At 40.4% G+C, this 18,916-nt stretch overlaps 2 protein-coding genes across 2 annotated transcripts; both read left to right on the top strand.

Moving 5' to 3' along the window:
* Nucleotides 1-421: 421 nt before the first annotated feature.
* On the top strand, nt 422-7,963 carry mfsd5 (major facilitator superfamily domain containing 5). Its single transcript, XM_084333288.1, has 2 exons — nt 422-530; nt 5,531-7,963. Exon 2 carries the CDS (start codon nt 5,624-5,626, stop codon nt 7,067-7,069), a length of 1,446 nt encoding a protein of 481 aa, XP_084189414.1. The 5' UTR covers nt 422-530; nt 5,531-5,623; the 3' UTR covers nt 7,070-7,963.
* A 496-nt stretch (nt 7,964-8,459) lies between these two features.
* Nucleotides 8,460-17,806, top strand: LOC311243861 (protein lifeguard 2-like). The gene is made up of 12 exons (XM_084333234.1): nt 8,460-8,599; nt 10,725-10,818; nt 11,586-11,674; nt 12,783-12,847; nt 13,676-13,729; nt 14,216-14,266; nt 14,383-14,422; nt 14,979-15,016; nt 15,273-15,360; nt 15,984-16,079; nt 16,182-16,235; nt 17,623-17,806. The coding sequence occupies exons 1-12, from the start codon at nt 8,585-8,587 to the stop codon at nt 17,770-17,772; spliced, it is 834 nt and encodes a 277-aa protein (XP_084189360.1). The 5' UTR covers nt 8,460-8,584; the 3' UTR covers nt 17,773-17,806.
* The last annotated feature ends 1,110 nt before the right edge of the window (nt 17,807-18,916 follow it).

Raw genomic sequence — 18,916 nt, 5'->3', positions numbered from 1 at the left:
TTGTATATTGTTTACACTGCCTTTTTATTCTATTTTTACTTCTCCACTGTACTATAATTATGTGACCTGTACCTCTATGTCTTCTACTACCTGTACCTCCCCTCCCCCCGGCCCTCCCCATGCTGCTGAATTTATATTATTTTATGAATACAAGCAACGTTTAACGTTCGCTAACGTAGAGAAACGTCAGACGTAATTCGAGATACGTCAGACGTACTTCGAGATACTTCCGTACTTTCCGCCAATCAGCGCATTGCCCTGTCACAGGAGTAATAATCCTGTGGCAGGGCGGAAGTTCCAATCTGGACCGAGGCTCAGAGTCTGCAGCTGGACCCTATTGGTCCAAACGTGTTGATGTCAAAAAAGGACTGACAGTGCCACCCTGTGGTGAAATGACAAAACAACCAGGAAGTGCATGTGTGTTCTTGGGAGTGTTGACACTTGGCTACACATCTCCAATTATCAATACTGTTTTAGATTACCGGTTGGTATGCTAGGACTATAATATGGACCGAGTGTCAAACTGGATGGTAAGATCCTTTTTCCATTTTAGATTGTACCATGGCATAGGAAAGGAATATTAGGATGGCTAGTTAGAAAGACGCTAACGTTATGTGATTAGCCAGCTAACGATAGCACATTAAACGTTAGTTACAGGCTGACGCTGTCGTTTGCGACCAGCTAACGGTGGCATGTTAACCAAACCTTGCTAACGTTATATAGCTGATGTTTGTAATTTAAGTTTTAATTGTTTGATTATAAAGCTTTTTGTTTGGCTAGATTGGTGCAGGTAAAACTGGCCTGCTGCCACATGACATTTACCTAACGCCACTGCTGTGTCACTGGTTATTACGTGGCAACTAATTTATTTAATTTCAAACCTTTATTTAAACTCGAAAGGCAACTGATGTTTCTCTCATTTACAGTCACGTCGAGTGTACATACAGAATGTTAAGCAAAACATACAGAGTTAAGCACAAAAAAGGCATATAAAAGCACACAGCATACATAGAATCATAACAATTAGACAAGTAAGGATAACAATAAATTATTTAAAACACGTACAACTTGATTGACAGTTTGGAAATCAATGTGTTGAACTCTGCAACAGAGGGGAGAATCTCAAGCTTTAAGGACTGTTGGAGTTCATTCCATGAGGGCATATCTAAATGTAGATTTACCCTGTTCCGAGCAAACTACAGGGACCTTAAGGACCAGCCGGTCACTTGAAAGGGTTCCATAGGTACCAAAATTCCATTCCAATATGATGTAGTATAAGCTTACCAATAACAAGGGCCTTAAAATGAACAAATACCAGTGTTTGTTGCGCTTCTCCATCAGCGAGGACCAACCAACCTTCTCATAAAGGACAGAGTGATATTGCCGGTGGAGACTGAACTATCCTCGTATGTATGCTCTTGGCTAAGGCTGGCCCTCATAACAGGATGTAGGATAGTATTGAGAGTAGACATTGGAAATTAAGAAAATCAGCTTAGTGGAATGATGAGATTGCTAGATTAGCCTCTTTTGAGCAATTTATACACAAAGTTAATAATACATGTGTTCAAAAATACCTGGGGTCCATATTTGAGAAAGATGGGTAAATAAAAGTCAGGATATCTTAGGCCCGATTTATACTCTCTGTACATTTGATAATTATACAGTAGATAGGCCATAGATAACTGTAACATGTAACAACTGATATATGATATATATATGATCAGAGTGAGGGATGTGCTAGACTGTAACTTTCTTTGTGTTTTTCTTTTTTTTGTATTTTTCTTTTTTATTGTTATTTATTATTATTTCATGATATATATATATATTTTCTTTTTCAAGTTGGTTTTCCTATCCTTTTAGTTTTGAATCACAATGATGTGATGCGGAAAACATATAAAAAAGACGGTATGAATAATCCGTATAGTTTTGTTTTTGTATCATATGATGTGGAAAACATGTAAAAAGATTGTATGAATAATGGAAAATGCAATAAAAAAATAAAGTTTAAATAAAAAATAAATAAAAATGACTGATATACAGAGTCCAAGGATTTAAGGGTTGAGGCCACAGCGTGCCTATAAATTACATCAGTGTCACCATAGTCCAGGTGATAAGAAAACTGCTTCAACAACTCTCTTCCTAATAATAATAATAATGGCTTGAATTTATATAGCGCCTTTCACATACCCAAGGCACTTTACAATAAAAGGGGGAGGGGAGAGAATAACGGTGACCTAAACTAAGAAACAAAATACAAAGCAGAACAGAACAAAACAGAATGAATGGGATACTCGGGAGCATCTGAGACCATAGGCCTGGGTGAAGAGATGGGTCTTCAGCAGGTTTTTGAACTGGACAACATCATTTGCATTGCGGATGTCCATTGGGGAGGGAGTTCCAGAGGGTCGGGCAGCCACAGTGTACTGTGTAGCAGGGCTGTACGCTAAGCTTTTTCACTAGGGGCACAGAATCTTTTTAGGGGCACTTTTTTAAATAACAATGTTACCATTATAGTGCAAAAAAATATGTTCCTCCTGCCTCATTACTGTGGTCCTTTTATTTAACATTTAAGTGCTTTTGTTTTCAGGTTTGTATCTTTTATAATGAACCAACTGAAGTATTACCACAGCTGCAAACATTTCTTCTTTAATTGATAACAGTGTATTAACAGTGTTCATTAGGGATGTGTTAGGATCGTTAGGATTTTATCGATACTACTACTCTTATCGATTCGATACTGCTTAACGGTTCGGTACTTTATTGATACTCTTATCGGTTCTTTTTGATTATTTTGCACTATTTTGGGACTTTCTATTTTATTTAGAAAGTTCTTAAATCAGAATGCCCCACCCAAAAAACAGTTCAGTTAAAAAAGTTCACTACTACATTTTATTAGTAGTGATACTTTTAGAACAATAGCCTGACGCTGTATTTTCCATGAGTTGAGTGGATGCATGACCGGAGCAGTGTGTGTGTCTGTGTGTGTGTGTGTGTGTGTGTGAGAGTGCACGCTTTGCGTAGTGGTAGTGCGTTGCGTAGTCAACAGTGTCAGCTGAACTCGCACCAAACAAGGCATAGGGAAATAGTCTGACATCCCAGAATTATTTCATAATACAAAGTTTCTGAATGGATATTTGGATTAAACCAAGTTGTATGCAGTGATGACTGGTCTTTCGCCGTGAAACACAAGTTACTTAACGTTACACGGGTCGTGCTATGCATGCTTAGCTTGCTAACGATAGCAGTGTAACTTAATGTTACACACATCAAGCTATGCATGCTTAGCTTGCTAACATTAAGATAGGAGATAGCAGTGTAACTTAATGTTACACAGGTCGCGCTATGCATGCTTTTTTTGAACGTTTCGTTCTCGCCGCTATGATGAGCTCTGCTCTGCTTCAGCATGGACACTACAGCACCTCAAGTACCCGTATGTGCATGTGTGAGTGTCAGTCGCACGAGTGTGTAAGTAACAGCCCCGCTCCTCGGGCAGACGGAGAGAGACAGAGGGAGGAGACTGGAGAGATATAGAAAACGGCCAACAAGATTAGTTTGCAACGTTTAAATTCCTTGAAAAAAAGGAGTGAAATGCGAATGAAAGGGTTTAAATCAGTACTCGCAAGGGTGCCCCCAAATATTTGTTTCTACTCGCACAGGCTATTTTTAGGGGCAATATGCTACGCCCTCGTAGCACTGTACAGCCCTGTGTAGCGATGTATATGTCAGCAGGAGGATTTAGAAGGTGACACAAGATTTTACAGGAAGCCAGTGGAGGTGAATGAGGGTGGGTGTGATGTGCTGCCACGGTTTGCTGAGGGTGAGAACTAGGGATGTCCGATATTATCGGCCGATATCGGCATTAAAATGTGATATCGGAAAATATCGGTATCGGTTTTCAAAAAAAAATTATTTTCCATTTTTGGGGGCGGGAAACCCTGCATATATCGGTATCGGTTGATATTGGTATCGGAAATTAAGAGTTGGACAATATCGGTATATCGGTATCGGTAAAAAAGCCAATATCGAGCATCCCTAGTGAGAACCCTAGCGGCAGAGTTCTCAATGTACTGGAGCCTGTCCAGGGCTTTGTGGGTCACCCCGGATAGGACTCCATTACAGAGTAGTCCAAGCGGGAGCTGATGAAGGCGTGGATGAGGGTTTCAGCCACAGAGTCTGTAAGTGAGGGCCGGAGTCTTGAGATGTTCTTGAGCTGAAAAAAGGCAGATTTTGTGACAGATTTGATGTGGGGGACAAATGAGAGTGTGGAGTCCAGAATGACACCTAGGTTGCAGACTTCTGAGGAGGGGAGAATGGAGCAGCCATCGATGGTGAGGACTAGATCCCCAACCTTCCTGAAGCCACAACCATGAGCTCTGTTTTGTTGCTGTTGAGTTTCCTACTAATCAAAGGAAAGCTGGTTCTGTTTCTGTATAGGAAGCCAATTTTCTGTCGCAACTTGGAGGCAAGGTTGTCCACATGGAATTTAAAGGGGAACTATTTTACTATTTCTTTCACTATTTGGGAACTTTTACACAATTCCTGTGGGTTTATGGAACACCTCTGTAATTTTTTTTTTAATTCATTGTTTTGTATTTCTAATCAAGTACTCAAAAACAGCATTTTTCTACCTCAAGATCTTAAGCCGTTTTGAGCCTGGGCTCCAACCACAGTGGGAACTGTGTGGAAACTCAGCTGATTATCATGCAGCGGTGTCTCTCTGACATCACAAATCAGCACATTTTCAGATGACTCAGTTCAGTGAGGGTGAATATTGTGAGAGGAGAATTGGAAGAATGCGCCAATATGAGAATTAGAGACATAGATCATATTAATATAAGTCCACATAGCTAGGAAACAATGCTAAACACTGAAAAAGGCCATTTATAAGATAGTTCCCCTTTAAATAAAAAATTTCTCATCGAGCCACACACCAAGATATTTATATTCAGTGACCCCCTCAATGCTAGAACCACTTATGGTAGATATATAAACCATCATATTCAATGTTTCTGGCTCTAGAAAACGGCATCAATTTAGTTTGACTAGCATTAAGAACCAATTTAAGTTTAATAAGAGCTCCCTGGGGGGTAATAAAGGAAAGTTGTAAGTTCTCAATGGCCAATTGTACAGAGTCAGCAATACAATACACAACAGCATCATCTGCATACAGATGGGCTTGACAACCATTCAGCGAAGACACAATATAAATATTGCAATATATAAATAGGGAAGAGGACAGGACCTAGAATTTAACCTTGTGGCACACCTTTAGTTATTGATCAATACAAATAACCCAATTTTACACACTGACGTCTCCCTGATAATCTTGGAACCAATCACATGCATTTATATTCAAACCAATAGTAGCTCATCTTTTTAAGAGTAAATGGTGATCGACTGTATCAAAATCTTTTGACAGACCAATACAGAGGGTCTTTTAGAAACCAGTGTTTCTTCTAGTCTAAAGCTGATATGTCATTAATCAAAGAAGGGACTCACTGAAAAGTATGGTATCTCTGTCTTTCTACAGGTTTTGAGGAACATGCATGAAACCAGATAGAAGTGAAGAAACGCCTGGACCCCAGGTTTGATCACAAGCAAGTGGACCAGAGTGTAGGATACCATGTTGGTCACTGCATATCTCGCCATCATTTTCCTGCTGGCCCTGTGTGTTGGCCTTGAGCTCACAGCACGCCGCCTCACCCCACCTCAGCCCGCTCCCACGGCTGTAGCCAACCCAGCCTTTCGCCGCTTCCAGACTCTCTTCCTGCGGGCCTACCTGCTGGCGCTGTGGGCAGACTGGCTGCAGGGGCCGTACCTCTACAAACTCTACCGCCATTATAGCTTCTTGGAGTCCCAAATAGCCATCTTGTATGTGTGTGGCTTGGCCTCCTGTGTGCTGTTCACCCCTGTCGCAGGCTGGCTTCCTCAGGCACTAGGTCGTAGGAAGACATGCCTGCTATTCTGCTTGGCTTACTCAGCCTGCTGCCTTACCAAGCTGTCCAGGGACTACTTTGTGCTGATCTTGGGTCGGGTCCTGGGGGGGCTGTCGACCTCCCTGCTCTCCAGCACCTTCGAGGCCTGGTACATACACCGGCATGTAGATGTGCACGACTTCCCCAAAGAGTGGATCCCCGGTACCTTCACCAAGGCCGCCACCTGGAACCACGGGCTGGCGGTGGGAGCAGGCCTGGTGGCTAACCTGTTGGCCGAGTGGCTCCACCTGGGACCAGTGGCTCCGTTCCTCCTGGCTGTGCCCTGCCTGGGGGCCTGCGGCTGGCTGGTACTGACAGACTGGGGTAAAGAGGAGGTAGAGGGAGGTGTGGAGGGGGACAAACGGACTCCCCTCCTCGGTGGTCCCGGCGCACCTGTGGCTCGCCCGTCTGCCAGGGTCCGCTTCTGGCGCAGCTGCCAAGAGGGGCTCCGCTGCTTGCTGTCGGACAGGAGGGTTCTGCTGCTGGGAGGAGTGCAGGCTCTATTCGAGAGCGTCCTCTACATCTTCGTCTTCCTGTGGACTCCGGTGCTGGACCCCCACGGCCCTCCTCTGGGCATAGTGTTCGCCTGTCTGATGGCCGCCAGCATGGCCGGCTCGCTGCTGTACCGCCTGGCCACCTCCACCCGCTACCGCCTGCAGCCTGGCCACCTGCTCTGCCTCGCCGTGCTCATGGCCTTCTTCTCCTTCTTCATGCTCACCTTCTCCACCGCCCCCGGCCAGCCGAGACCCCGTGAGTCCCTGCTGGCCTTCCTGCTGCTGGAGCTGGCCTGTGGCCTCTACTTCCCCGCGGTCAGCTTCCTCCAAAGCAGGGTGATCCCAGAGGACAAGCGCGCCGGGGTGTTGGCCTGGTTCCGGCTGCCCCTGCACCTGCTGGCCTGCCTGGGGCTGTTGGCCCTCCACGGAGAGGTGTCGGGCACGGGCGGAGGGGAGGGAGGCAGCGGCACCAGACACATGTTCGGGGGCTGTGCGGTCATGATGCTGGCGGCTCTCCTGGCCGTGGTCAGCCTCTTCACCCTGGGCAGGAACGATACGGACCTGAGGCTGGAGGCGGCCAGGGGCGAGGGGGAGATGTGATGGTGAGGTGGAAGAAGACGGGAATCAGAACTTTACTGCTTGATTGACATGAGATTTATGATTAATTCTTAATTATTTAGTCATTATTATTATTTATTATTACTAAACACTGATTCATATGTTCATTATTATTATGTGTCATTATTCTAGACAGGGTTTTTGGGAACATCACAGATCCACTTTACCGTTTTCTGATTATGTATTTGATTGCCTGTTATTTCTTCATATCAGTTGACTTATTTGCTTATTTTCTGTCCGTACAGTTTTATTCCACTACATGGTGCTAATAATAGCCTGTCTGGGAACAGGCTGAGATCCATCTGTCAACCGCCCTGCTGAAAAACCTGTCAGCATGAGCCTGTATGTCATTTACGTTATCAACTGGGAACAGAAATGAACAGAAATGGACGATTGCACTTACCAGGAGCTGATTCAGCTGATACCCTAAGAAATAAGGTTGTGAATGGCATGTGGACCAATATCTGAGTGCTAATTTCATCTCTACAACACCTTGAGTTGTATACAACATTGTTATGAATGGTGGTGAAGGAGGTAATCCACCCTATATTGTGGGGAGCACTTTGAGTCTAGAGAAAAGCGCTATATAAATGTAATTATCATTTGTTCATTCATTTATAGACATGTGTAGGCTTTGCTATGACTTTGAATGCATATTGATTGTTTTAGACAATCCCCCCCCCAAACCCCAATTTATTGTCTTAACCCTTTGTCGTGTGGCAGTGAAATGGTTAACCTTCTGTATTGTCGCAGTGAAAGGGTTAACCCTTTGGTAGTGTGGTAGTGAAAGGGTTAATGTTTTGCTGTCCTTCATGGCCTTCAATTACATTGTACATAAGATATTGTACATAGGGAATAAATATTTTTTTTGTAATAATATAATGTCTATTTAGTTACTTTTTGTTAATAGGTATGTTTTAATATACGATATTGGTCATATAAACTCCTTGTTTTGATCATATTGCAATATTTCTAAAACAACAAATTACAGTGGGCAAATTTTAATTCACTGCATGATACCTGGGGTCAAATTTGCAGATTCTAGAACATTTTTGCCTCTCTAACACCTCCCCCCCCCCTTCTGTTTGCTGCAGACCCCGAATTCCAGATTTCTCTGGTCATACCTTCTTCCCCGTTTCATGCTGTGATGCAAGCAAATGCCCTCCCCCTTTTTCCTCATTCCACATGGTACAGTCCAAGCTTCTCTCTGTGCTCTGTGCTGCAGCTTCACCTGGATAATGCTAGAATATCCCTCTGGTGAGTGAGGGAGGGGTGTCTGTGGGAGTCATGATGACTGCATTGCTGGATCACACCACTGGTTCATCAGAGGGTGTTTTTAATCTGAGCAGCTGAGAGGAACACGGCAGCCATCACAGGGTCTTGTCTCAACTGTTTTATTCATTAAGACTGAGAAACACTGGAAAGGAGACACGGGCGCTTCATTGACTGGTTCATACGTAAACAAAGCATCCGTCTGCAGACAGACAGACAGCCATCATGACACAGGGCAAGGTAAGGACTTGTTTTAACCATTGCTCAAATTCAATTCATCTTTACCCAGCTGCTTATGAATAATAAATAGACTCGACTAGGATATAGTGGGATTCATTGCGTCTGGCCTTGAAGGTTATGTAACAATCATTGGATGTGTGTGCGTGTGCTCCATTCTTCCATCTGTCACTGTAGTAGGACTACTTTGTGGTAATGCTGTGTCAGATAGGGAAATACCATTACATGTGATAAGTGTGGCTAAAACACTGCATTGTTTCATAATGTCTTTTAATAGTGCAGTGCAATATGGTTTTAACTGGAGCAGCCAATAGTGGTCAAATACAGTGTGTTGACATTCAATTTCACCAATAATGTACAGTACATTACTACTGTTTCTTTTGTTTTCTGTTATATGGTATCCCTCTATAGTTAGATTACTTTATTTGTTGTGATACAAGACCGGGATGTCTCATTTGTAGGAAATGCGTCACGGGCTATTATGTGCTGCATTACCATGACAACCAATTTATTTCTCTACCTCTGGTAGAGATTAATAGGATCTGTTGTCATCTTATCAGTTGAGCGTTTTCATACAGGCTCATGGTATTCCCCTGTAGTTGATGGACAAGTATTTTCCTCGCTGTACATCAAATTATGCAATTATTCACTTAGCTGGAGGACCAGCTTTATTTGATAAAAAATTTTTTAAGTCATCTGATCGGTCAGCCCATTTAAGCCCTGATGGCTTTGCATAAGCTGTATCTAAACATCTGCACTGCTATTCAGATCCTATTCCTCTCCATCTCCCCTGAGGTTCAGAATCTTTCCCCCGTCTGACCTAGTTTTATAGTCTTCATTTAAAAAGTATGCTTTGTGGATGCTCGTGATCTGATGTTTTAAAGTGTTTTCATTTATTGAAGGTCAGATTTGCCATATGATTTATATATTTATTGAAGGTCAGATTTGCCATGTGACTTAATGTACAGACAGATTCAAGAATAGACTACAGTTAGAGCATTGGGCTATAACCATTGCTTGATATCTCATGACAAACAAAAACAATAATAATCTCTACTCAAAGGACTAGAAAATGAGCATTCCTATTCAATGTAGAACAGTGTTTCTTAAACTATGGTCTGCACATACAGTAGGTCTGCTTCTGGTGGCTGTCCATGTGACGAGAGCTATATACTGTATGATTTTCTTGGGTCCCTGGTCAACCGATTCAGATTCCTTTATTGTCTCGTCATTCAGTACCTTACAGCAAGAAAAGAGTGACATTCAATTTGTTGTGGTTCCTCAACCATAGCAGCATCCAATAATAGAAATAAAATAAAATGAGCATAGAATATGAATAAAATATGACTAAGATAAAGATGACTACAGTTCTAAAAAGTGTGCAGTGCAGATAACAGGATGTAGATATTATACTATATAAAATGTAAATAACCAAATGTACTGTTCCAACTAGAAGAAAAGTATGTTGTGTGATGTGCAATGAGCGCTGTGCAAATTTTTAGCAGTGGGTAAAATGCAATGTGCAATACAGTTTTTTTTTTTTTATCCACTTTTTCTCCCATTTTCTATATTTTTCTCCCATCCCAATTTCGTATCATCCAATTCAACCCTCCCCTGTTACGAACGCTGTTTCTTGCCTCCCACAAGCCGGCTGCAATGTGGACTAAGTCATACATAGCACAAGTCCCCTCCGGTACTTGAGGTAACAGCAGTCGCATCTTTTCACCTGCGCAGCTCGATCTCTCAGTGGCGAGGAGTAACGCGTGGGAGGCTCACGCTGCCCCCGACACTTCCTTATTCTACTGCGCAGGCGCACCAACCGACCTGTAGGAGTCGCTGTTCACAACGTCCAATCCCCACCCACCGGCTTTCCCACCCCTAACACTGCCAATTGTGTTAGTATGAACGACCGGCCAAGCCGGTAGCAACGGCGAGAGCTGGGCTTGATACCAGCATATCCTGCGTTAGTGGCGAGCACCTTGCCCACTGCGCCACTCAGCCGCCCTGTATACAGTTTATTTTAACAGTACACAACCTCTCCCTTAGATTGGCTTGACTTGGAATGAGGAGTAATGCTACAGTACTTGATACTGTGTCCTTCTGATTGTTTATGTTTTTGTGCCATCAGCTTTTGCTTGCAAACAAGGCTGCCAATGGGTCCTCCAGCGGTGAGCAGGCCGCCGCGCCTCCAGCTCCTCCCAGCTACGAGGAGGCCACTGCCGGTATGATCTCCCCTTTTCCACACAGACACTTTCCAAGTCATTTCCCAGTCGTGCTGATTTAGTCTCTGATATAATTAATTTAAATATTCTGGGGGGGGGGGGGGGGGGGGGCACAGGGCTACGGGTCATTACTGTAATAGTGAATCTCGCCTGTATAAGTAAAGGTTGAATAAAAACTAGGAATGTCTGATCACTGGAGTGTGCACTGACTCCCACCTAAACTGAATGGACTACAACGTATAACGTATGACGTATATCACGCCGGTTAGGGTGTCTTATGTATACTGCACCTGTGTATGTTGTATATACTTTACTTTCTCATAGTATATATTTAGATTCTAGTGTTTATTGTAACCATATTTATTGTAATGTATAATATAACTGATAGGGCATACAGACTCTCATCTGCACCTTTGATTACACTGCTTACTTGCTCATATGCGTATATTCAGAGTTAATTATATTGTTTACACTGCCTATTTTTACTTCTCTACTGTACTATAATTGTATTGCCTGTATATATGTCCTCTACTATTACCCTGCCCATGTACCTCCCCTCCCCCATGCTGCTATGACGCCTACATTTCCCCAAGTGGATCAATAAAGGAATATCTTATTTTATCTAATCTAATCTAATCTTAAAACAAGATCGGCACCTCGGACGGTGAGAGCCTTGATGAATTCAGGGGATTGTTGCCTAAGGAAAAGTGTTGTGAATTTGATTTAAAATCTTAAGAGTGTTCCTATCATGTCAATGTTGTCTGTAGGCACCAGTAGCCCCTGCTACAGTGATGCTGAGATGCTCACAGAGTTCACCTGGGATGACAAAAACATCAGGAGGACTTTCATCCGCAAGGTACATATACTCTGGTTGGGCAATACTACTATAATATTACTATTCAAATATCATACTGTTACTATATACAAGTTATATACAAACTATGGTTGGGCAATACTACCATAATATTACTATTCATATATACAAGGTATATACAAGTTCTGGTTGGGCAACACTACTATAATATTACTATTCAAATATCATACTGTTACTATATACAAGTTATATCCAAACTGTTTGAGCAATACTACTATAATATTACTATACAAATATACTGTTTATATATACACGTTATATCCAAACTATGGTTGGGCAATACTACTATAATATTACTATGCAATATCATAATGTTACTATATACAAGGTATTCTGGTTGGGCAATACTACTATGATATTACTATAAAATATACTGTTACTATATACAAGGTATATACAAACTGGTTGGGCAATATTACTATAATATTACTATACAAATATACAGTTTCTATATACAAGGTATTTACAAGTTCTGAATGAATGAATGAATGAATGAATGAATGATCTTTATTGTCATTGTTAGTGTTACAACGAAATTTTAAATGCAGCCCTAGGTGCTAGCCGTCACACAGTCCTAGATCATAAAAACAAAGTCCTAGACACAGTATTAAATATAAAAACAAGAGTAAGGCATAATAGACATAACATAAACATAAACAGGGGGGTATAAAAGATAATTGCACTATCCCTTAGTGTTGTGTGTGTGTGTGCGTGGTTGGGCAATACGACTATATTACTACTATACAAATATCATACTGTTACTATATACAAGTTATATCCAAACTATGGTTGGGCAATACTACTATAATATTACTATACAATATCGATAGCAATACTATAGGAGATCACATATGTTACAGAATCCTAACGCAATAACATTTGAGATTTGGGGGGGGTTCCACAGACATACTCTTAACCCCATTCACTACCACACTACCGAAGGTTAACTTTCGGTAGTGTGGTAGTGAAAGCATTAACCTTCTGTAGTGTGGTAGTGAAAGGGTTAACGCTTTGTAGTGTGGCAGTGAAAGGGTTAAGCATGTACGATGAACTCAGACTAGTGTTTCATGGTTAGTTGCCTTCCCTTTAGGTATACGCCATCTTGATGATCCAGCTGTGTGTCACTCTTGCTATCGTGGCTCTCTTCACATTCTGGTGAGTGTCCTGGCGAGTCTTCAGATGCTGTACACTTGCACCCTATTAAGGCGAGACAGCCTAGGTGAATAGGCAAATGATTCTTTTTTGTCGATTTCGAGATTGTCTTATGTGTCTTATTTCAAACTAGTGACAATAAAATATCAAAAACACACAATTCGTTGTTTATTTTACTTAATTTTGTCTGATTGTGTTGTGTCCATTAATCACAATTACAATACAGAACTTTTGAGGGCGTTTTCCCCAAAAATTGTTTTTTATGCGTTTTTCTTATGTAAGAGATGAAATTATCCATTTCCCTAGTACCTACACACACCATACTTTACACATTTCTTCCTATCTATATCCTGCTTCTTTTTAGAGAGGGGTTTGTTGATATATCATTCATAGCCTGATTTATAGTACATTTAACTGACTGTAGAGTAGACAGTATTTCCTGATTTATGGCATGATCAAAAGACATAGCCACAATCCCTTCTGTAAAGGGTTCATTGTGTTATGTGTCAACGTAATGAAACAACAATTTTGAATGTGGCATCATCCAATGTTGGTGATTCTGTTCCTGGCGATAGATGCAAAGTAGCGCATATTTAATTAGGTAATGCCTATTTTGCATAATATAAACATAGAATCTCAAAAAACATTTATTCTTAGTTGTTATGTACATAACAAAGTTTGATAGTGATATCTATTAAAATATTAGTTTTGCCTATTCACCTGTCCTAGGCTGTCTCACCTTAATGTTTTCCCTTCTGGTCAAATGATATTGAACGAGCAGCAATACCCTGCTGACTGTTGTACATTGACACCGGTCTCTATTGTTTCCAGTGAGCCGGTGAAGATCTACATCCAGTCCAACCCTGGCTGGTACTGGGCCTCCTAGTAAGAAATAGACTGTTTACTCTGTCTCACCTCATTCATATTGAGTGCCACTGTGTAAGATGCTGGTATTTTCGCACATCTAATAAGATTATTTTTCTCAAGTCTGTCTCTTATATAATGTCTGATATATATCGTGCCAGTTAGGATTAGTTAGTATGTATACTGCACCTGTGTATACTGTATACTTTACTTACTCATAGTATATATATTCAGATTCTAAGTGTTATTGACCATATTTATTGTAAGTAACGTATAATATAACTGATAGGGCATACAGACCCTCATCTGCACCTTTGATTACACTGCTTACTTGCTCATATTCTTATATTCAGAGTTATTGTATTGTTTACACTGCTTATTTTTTTATATTTACTATAGTTTTATTTATTTATTTTACTATTACCCTGCCTCTGATCTTCTCTTAAGTCAGTCAGACAGGGGTTTATGTTGTATCTAATGTTTTCTTTTTGTCATTTGTTTACACAGCGGTGTGTTCTTTGTCACATACCTGACTCTCTCTTGCTGTGCTGCACCGAGGTAAGTTTGAATGTATCAAGTCGACTGAAGTATAACGTATCATTAGGTCAGCTCTATGTCAGACCGCAGCACATGGACACAAACACTGGAATTAAAATCCTTCCAAATGTCAACAGGAGACAGTTCCCATGGAATCTGATTCTGCTTGCCATCTTTGTAAGTATCAAACTAGTTTATACCATTGTGTTGTTCTATAAATGTTAAGCCTCGTTTTCAGATACATACTTTTCATTCAAGTCATGTTGTTTAGTGTTTGAATGAACCATGCCCCCCCCCCCCCCGTGTGACGAGAGCCTGGCTGTTATCAGATCTGTAGTTATCTCAAGACTTGAGATAACTACATATTTTGTAGGGATACCAATACTGGTATCAGATATTGGGCAGATACCAGGCTAAAATAGGGTTGGAACAATTTCCTTGATACTAACCCGATACCAGGCCAAAGCCACTTAATTTCCTCTGTTTTTTTATACATAGAAAGATGAAAATAGATTTTATCTCCATAATTTTTGTCCATTGACCATATTCACACGGCTGCCATTTTGTTCTTACATCGTGCTCAGGTTGGGTTCCTTTCCACCCTCTTCCCTAACTTGGGTATCTGTGGTGAGAAAGTGGTATTGGTGTGTCCCTGATGTTTTCCCTCCATTTTCAACTGAATCTATCTTGTATTTTGTTCAATCTTGTATTAAAATGGGTCCATCTGTTGCAGACCCTGTCCCTCTCCTACATGACAGGGATGTTGTCCAGGTACACTGTGCTCCTGCTCTGTCTCTTGTTGTGATTGTTGTTTTACTTTGCGCTGTGTCTCGTCTTTGCTTTGCCTGCCTTCTATAGACTGTATCTATGGCCAGCATGATGGCTTTCGCATCCAGGTAAATGACATATCAGTGTATTTCCTTTGCTATGAATGTGTGTTTTACATAATTTTTGATGGGTCGATAGTATAAGATGACATCACGTGTTGCAATTTTGAACACCCACATTTTTTTTAATTAATTTATAGCTACTACAATACCAAGTCCGTAGTGATGTGCTTGGGCATCACAGCGCTCGTCTGTCTCACTGTCACCATCTTCAGCTTCCAAACTAAGGTGAGTGCAGTAAGATTAGTCAACACATTCATTTTTATTATAGCACTGGGCAATATGTGTGTGTGTGGGGGGGGGGGGTCACAATATTCAGAAAGACTAAGGATGATATCTGCTTAGTAATAGAAGATCACATTAATAATCCAATAGATCTATCTCAAACCCCGCCCCCTCTTTTCTTAATCCTCCAATCACATGGGTTGCTTTCTGAGGGACAGTTGTGATTGGAGGATCAAGAAAAGAGGGCAGGGTTTGAGATAGGTCAATTGATGTTCATCATACTGGACTGCACATAATGGGAAGTGTGATACATTATCATTTTCAGTTGACATTCGCAAATATTCAGAATTTCTGAAATAATATTCTTGGAAATCTGACTTAATATTAGCTTTTTTAACCATTAATCTAGATAACAAAGTTGTGCAATATAAAACTTGTGAAAATATAAAAATACATGATAAGATAACATGGATAGATGATAAATATTTGATATGTTACCCATCCCATATATAGTATTTCGATATGTTTATTAAATACAAAATGGTAATATGTAGAGAGGGAGTTAACGTTATGCATTAGCTCTTCTTGCTGTCCTATTGATATGGTTTTAACTTCATGTCATTCAGATTGATGTGACGTCATACCAAGGCGTTCTCTTCATCTTCTGCACCGTCATGTTCTTCTCTGGAATTATCCTGGCAGTCCTCCTTCCTTTTCACTACGTAAGCAAGACTATCCCTGTCAAATACTTACCTTAAAATAATTGTGTTCTGTTGTGATGATCAGCACAGCAGTATCACATCTAATACTTTGTTGCACTACAGGTGCCGTGGCTGGATGGGGTCTATGCTGCCTTGGGAGCCATTCTGTTTACCATGGTAAGAGTATATACTCATTATAAAGCTGTATCATTGTAAGAGTATATACTCATTATAAAGCTGTATTATTGTAAGAATATATGTAACGGATGGTATCGTGAAGCGCAGTCAAGAAGGGCTGGGGTGAGTAGCGGTGCTATGGGTTAAACTCACTCTCGCATCCTCAAAAGACGCATAGACACGGTACAAAGAAGTGAATTCACCTCTTGGTATAGCGGTCTGTGTTGCTGCCCGCGGTGTGGGAGACCGGGGTTCAACTCCCACTCGGGGCATCGAAGTTTGAGGTGACGTTGTCACAACCGTTACATATATACTCATTATAAAGCTGTATCATTGTAAGAGTATACTCATTATAAAGCTGTATTATTGTAAGAGTATATACTCATTATAAAGCTGTATTATTGTAAGAGTATATACTCATTATAAAGCTGTATTATTGTAAGAGTATATACTCATTATAAAGCTGTATCACTGTAAGCGTATATGCACATTATAAAGCTGTATTATTGTAAGAGTATATACTCATTATAAAGCTGTATTATTGTAAGAGTATATGCACATTATAAGGCTGTGTCATGGTAAGAGTATATACTCATTATAAAGCTGTATTATTGTAAGAGTATATGCACATTATAAGGCTGTGTCATGGTAAGAGTATATACTCATTATAAAGCTGTATTATTGTAAGAGTATATACTCATTATAAAACTGTTATTGTAAGAGTATATGCACGTTATAACGCTGTATCATGGTAAGAGTATATACTCATTATAAAGCCTTATCATGGTAAGAGTATATACTCATTATAAAGCCTTATCATGGTAAGAGTATATACTCATTATAAAGCCTTATCATGGTAAGAGTATATACTCATTATAAAGCCTTATCATGGTAAGAGTATAGATTATAAAGCCTTATCATGGTAAGAGTATATACTCATTATAAAGCCTTATCATGGTAAGAGTATATACACATTATAAAGCCATATCATGGTAAGAGTATATACACATTATAAAGCCATATCATGGTAAGAGTATATACACATTATAAATCCATATCATGGTAAGAGTATATACACATTATAAAGCTGTATCATGGTAAGAGTATATACACATTATAAAGCTGTATCATGGTAAGAGTATATATACATTTAAAGCCATATCATACTATGGACTTCACTCCACTTTTTTTTTTATCTGACCTGATTTATGCGAATAGCTAAATGTACTCTTTGAAGGCTACCAACCTAGTAGTCTACCTACCATTTTATTATACCTCATAGCAACTATAATAATGAGACTAATTTGACTAATTGACCCAGCAGGTGTTGTAGGCCTTCACAAACAAATGTTTTACTTTGTGTTGTTGTCTTATTTCCATGCTTTAGTTCTTGGCATTTGATACCCAGCTGCTGATGGGGAACAAGCGCTACACCATGAGTCCAGAGGAGTACGTCTTTGCCACTCTCAACATCTACCTGGACATCATCTACATCTTCTCCTTCTTTCTCCAAATGTTTGGAACGCAGAGGGAATGAAGCCGTCTGCACCACCGTCCTCATGCACCCATATGGATATCTGACCTCTAATAAGCATAATTTTAAATATGACTGTATCTTACAATATTTAAGTTGAAATCTAAATGGAGGGATCTATATAATCAAAATGTAACATTAATTTCATGAAGTAATGTATATCAGGAAAACCTTTTTATTTTTTATTTTGCCTAGTTTTTGTTTATAAATCGAAATATAAAACTCTTTACAAAAAAAGTATTTTGAGAAGAATTTGAGACTAAAGGCAGGCGCACACCAGACCAGACGCTGGACGTGAGTGTCAGGAATGTGGGCCACTTTCAGGCTGTGGCCGTTTGTGGGAGTTGTCATATAGGATACAGTGGGAATGCTGTGATGGCATGGGGTGTGCAGCTGGATTTGTATCTCAATTACATGCCCCAGAAATTACCTGCTTAAATTCCAATAGAAAATTGGTACATCAGCCAATTGTGTGTTTTTAGCTGATACTAATAATGACATGGTCATCAAAAAATTGTGTATCCCTATCATGGTACAATGACAACTTAGGATATAATCGGTGCCAACCGCTAACATATCTACTCTGTGTCATCCCTCCTTCTCCAGCATGATATGAACCCAGTAGGCTAGATAGTGTGTGGTTAGCTTGTTTATCTAGCATCACCAACCAGAATTAAAACAATAGAGCATCTAGCGTCCATCTAAACATATCTGGATGTGTCTGTGTCCATATCTAGATGTCACAGCGTTTCACCCATTTCTTGAACACCTTTTAACAGCAGGTGTCAGACAGTGCCCTGTAGGTCCTATCTAAAATAAATACGCTACATAATGCATGACTTAGAACCCTTAATGCCAATTATTCACTCATCCTACCTTTGGAATAATATTGCATTGGGAGTTGATGTGATGAAAAAGAGCACAATTGTTACTCACAATCACAAAACTCAGAAGACATGTAGCCCAGGCCAACATGTTTGGTTTCATCCTATTTTAGAGTACTGTGAATACAAGGGTTTCCTTGGCTTATTTTATTCGACAAAAGAACAAGTTGATGGAGAATGAGATAGATATTAGATATTATAGATATTATTTCCCTGGTTTGGAACGATAATCCAAAAATACACGTATATGATCACAGGTGGGT

Source organism: Notolepis coatsorum, assembly GCF_963971535.1.
Source record: "Notolepis coatsorum genome assembly, chromosome: 17".
NCBI lineage: Eukaryota > Metazoa > Chordata > Actinopteri > Aulopiformes > Paralepididae > Notolepis > Notolepis coatsorum.
This window is presented reverse-complemented; position numbering and strand designations above follow the sequence as displayed.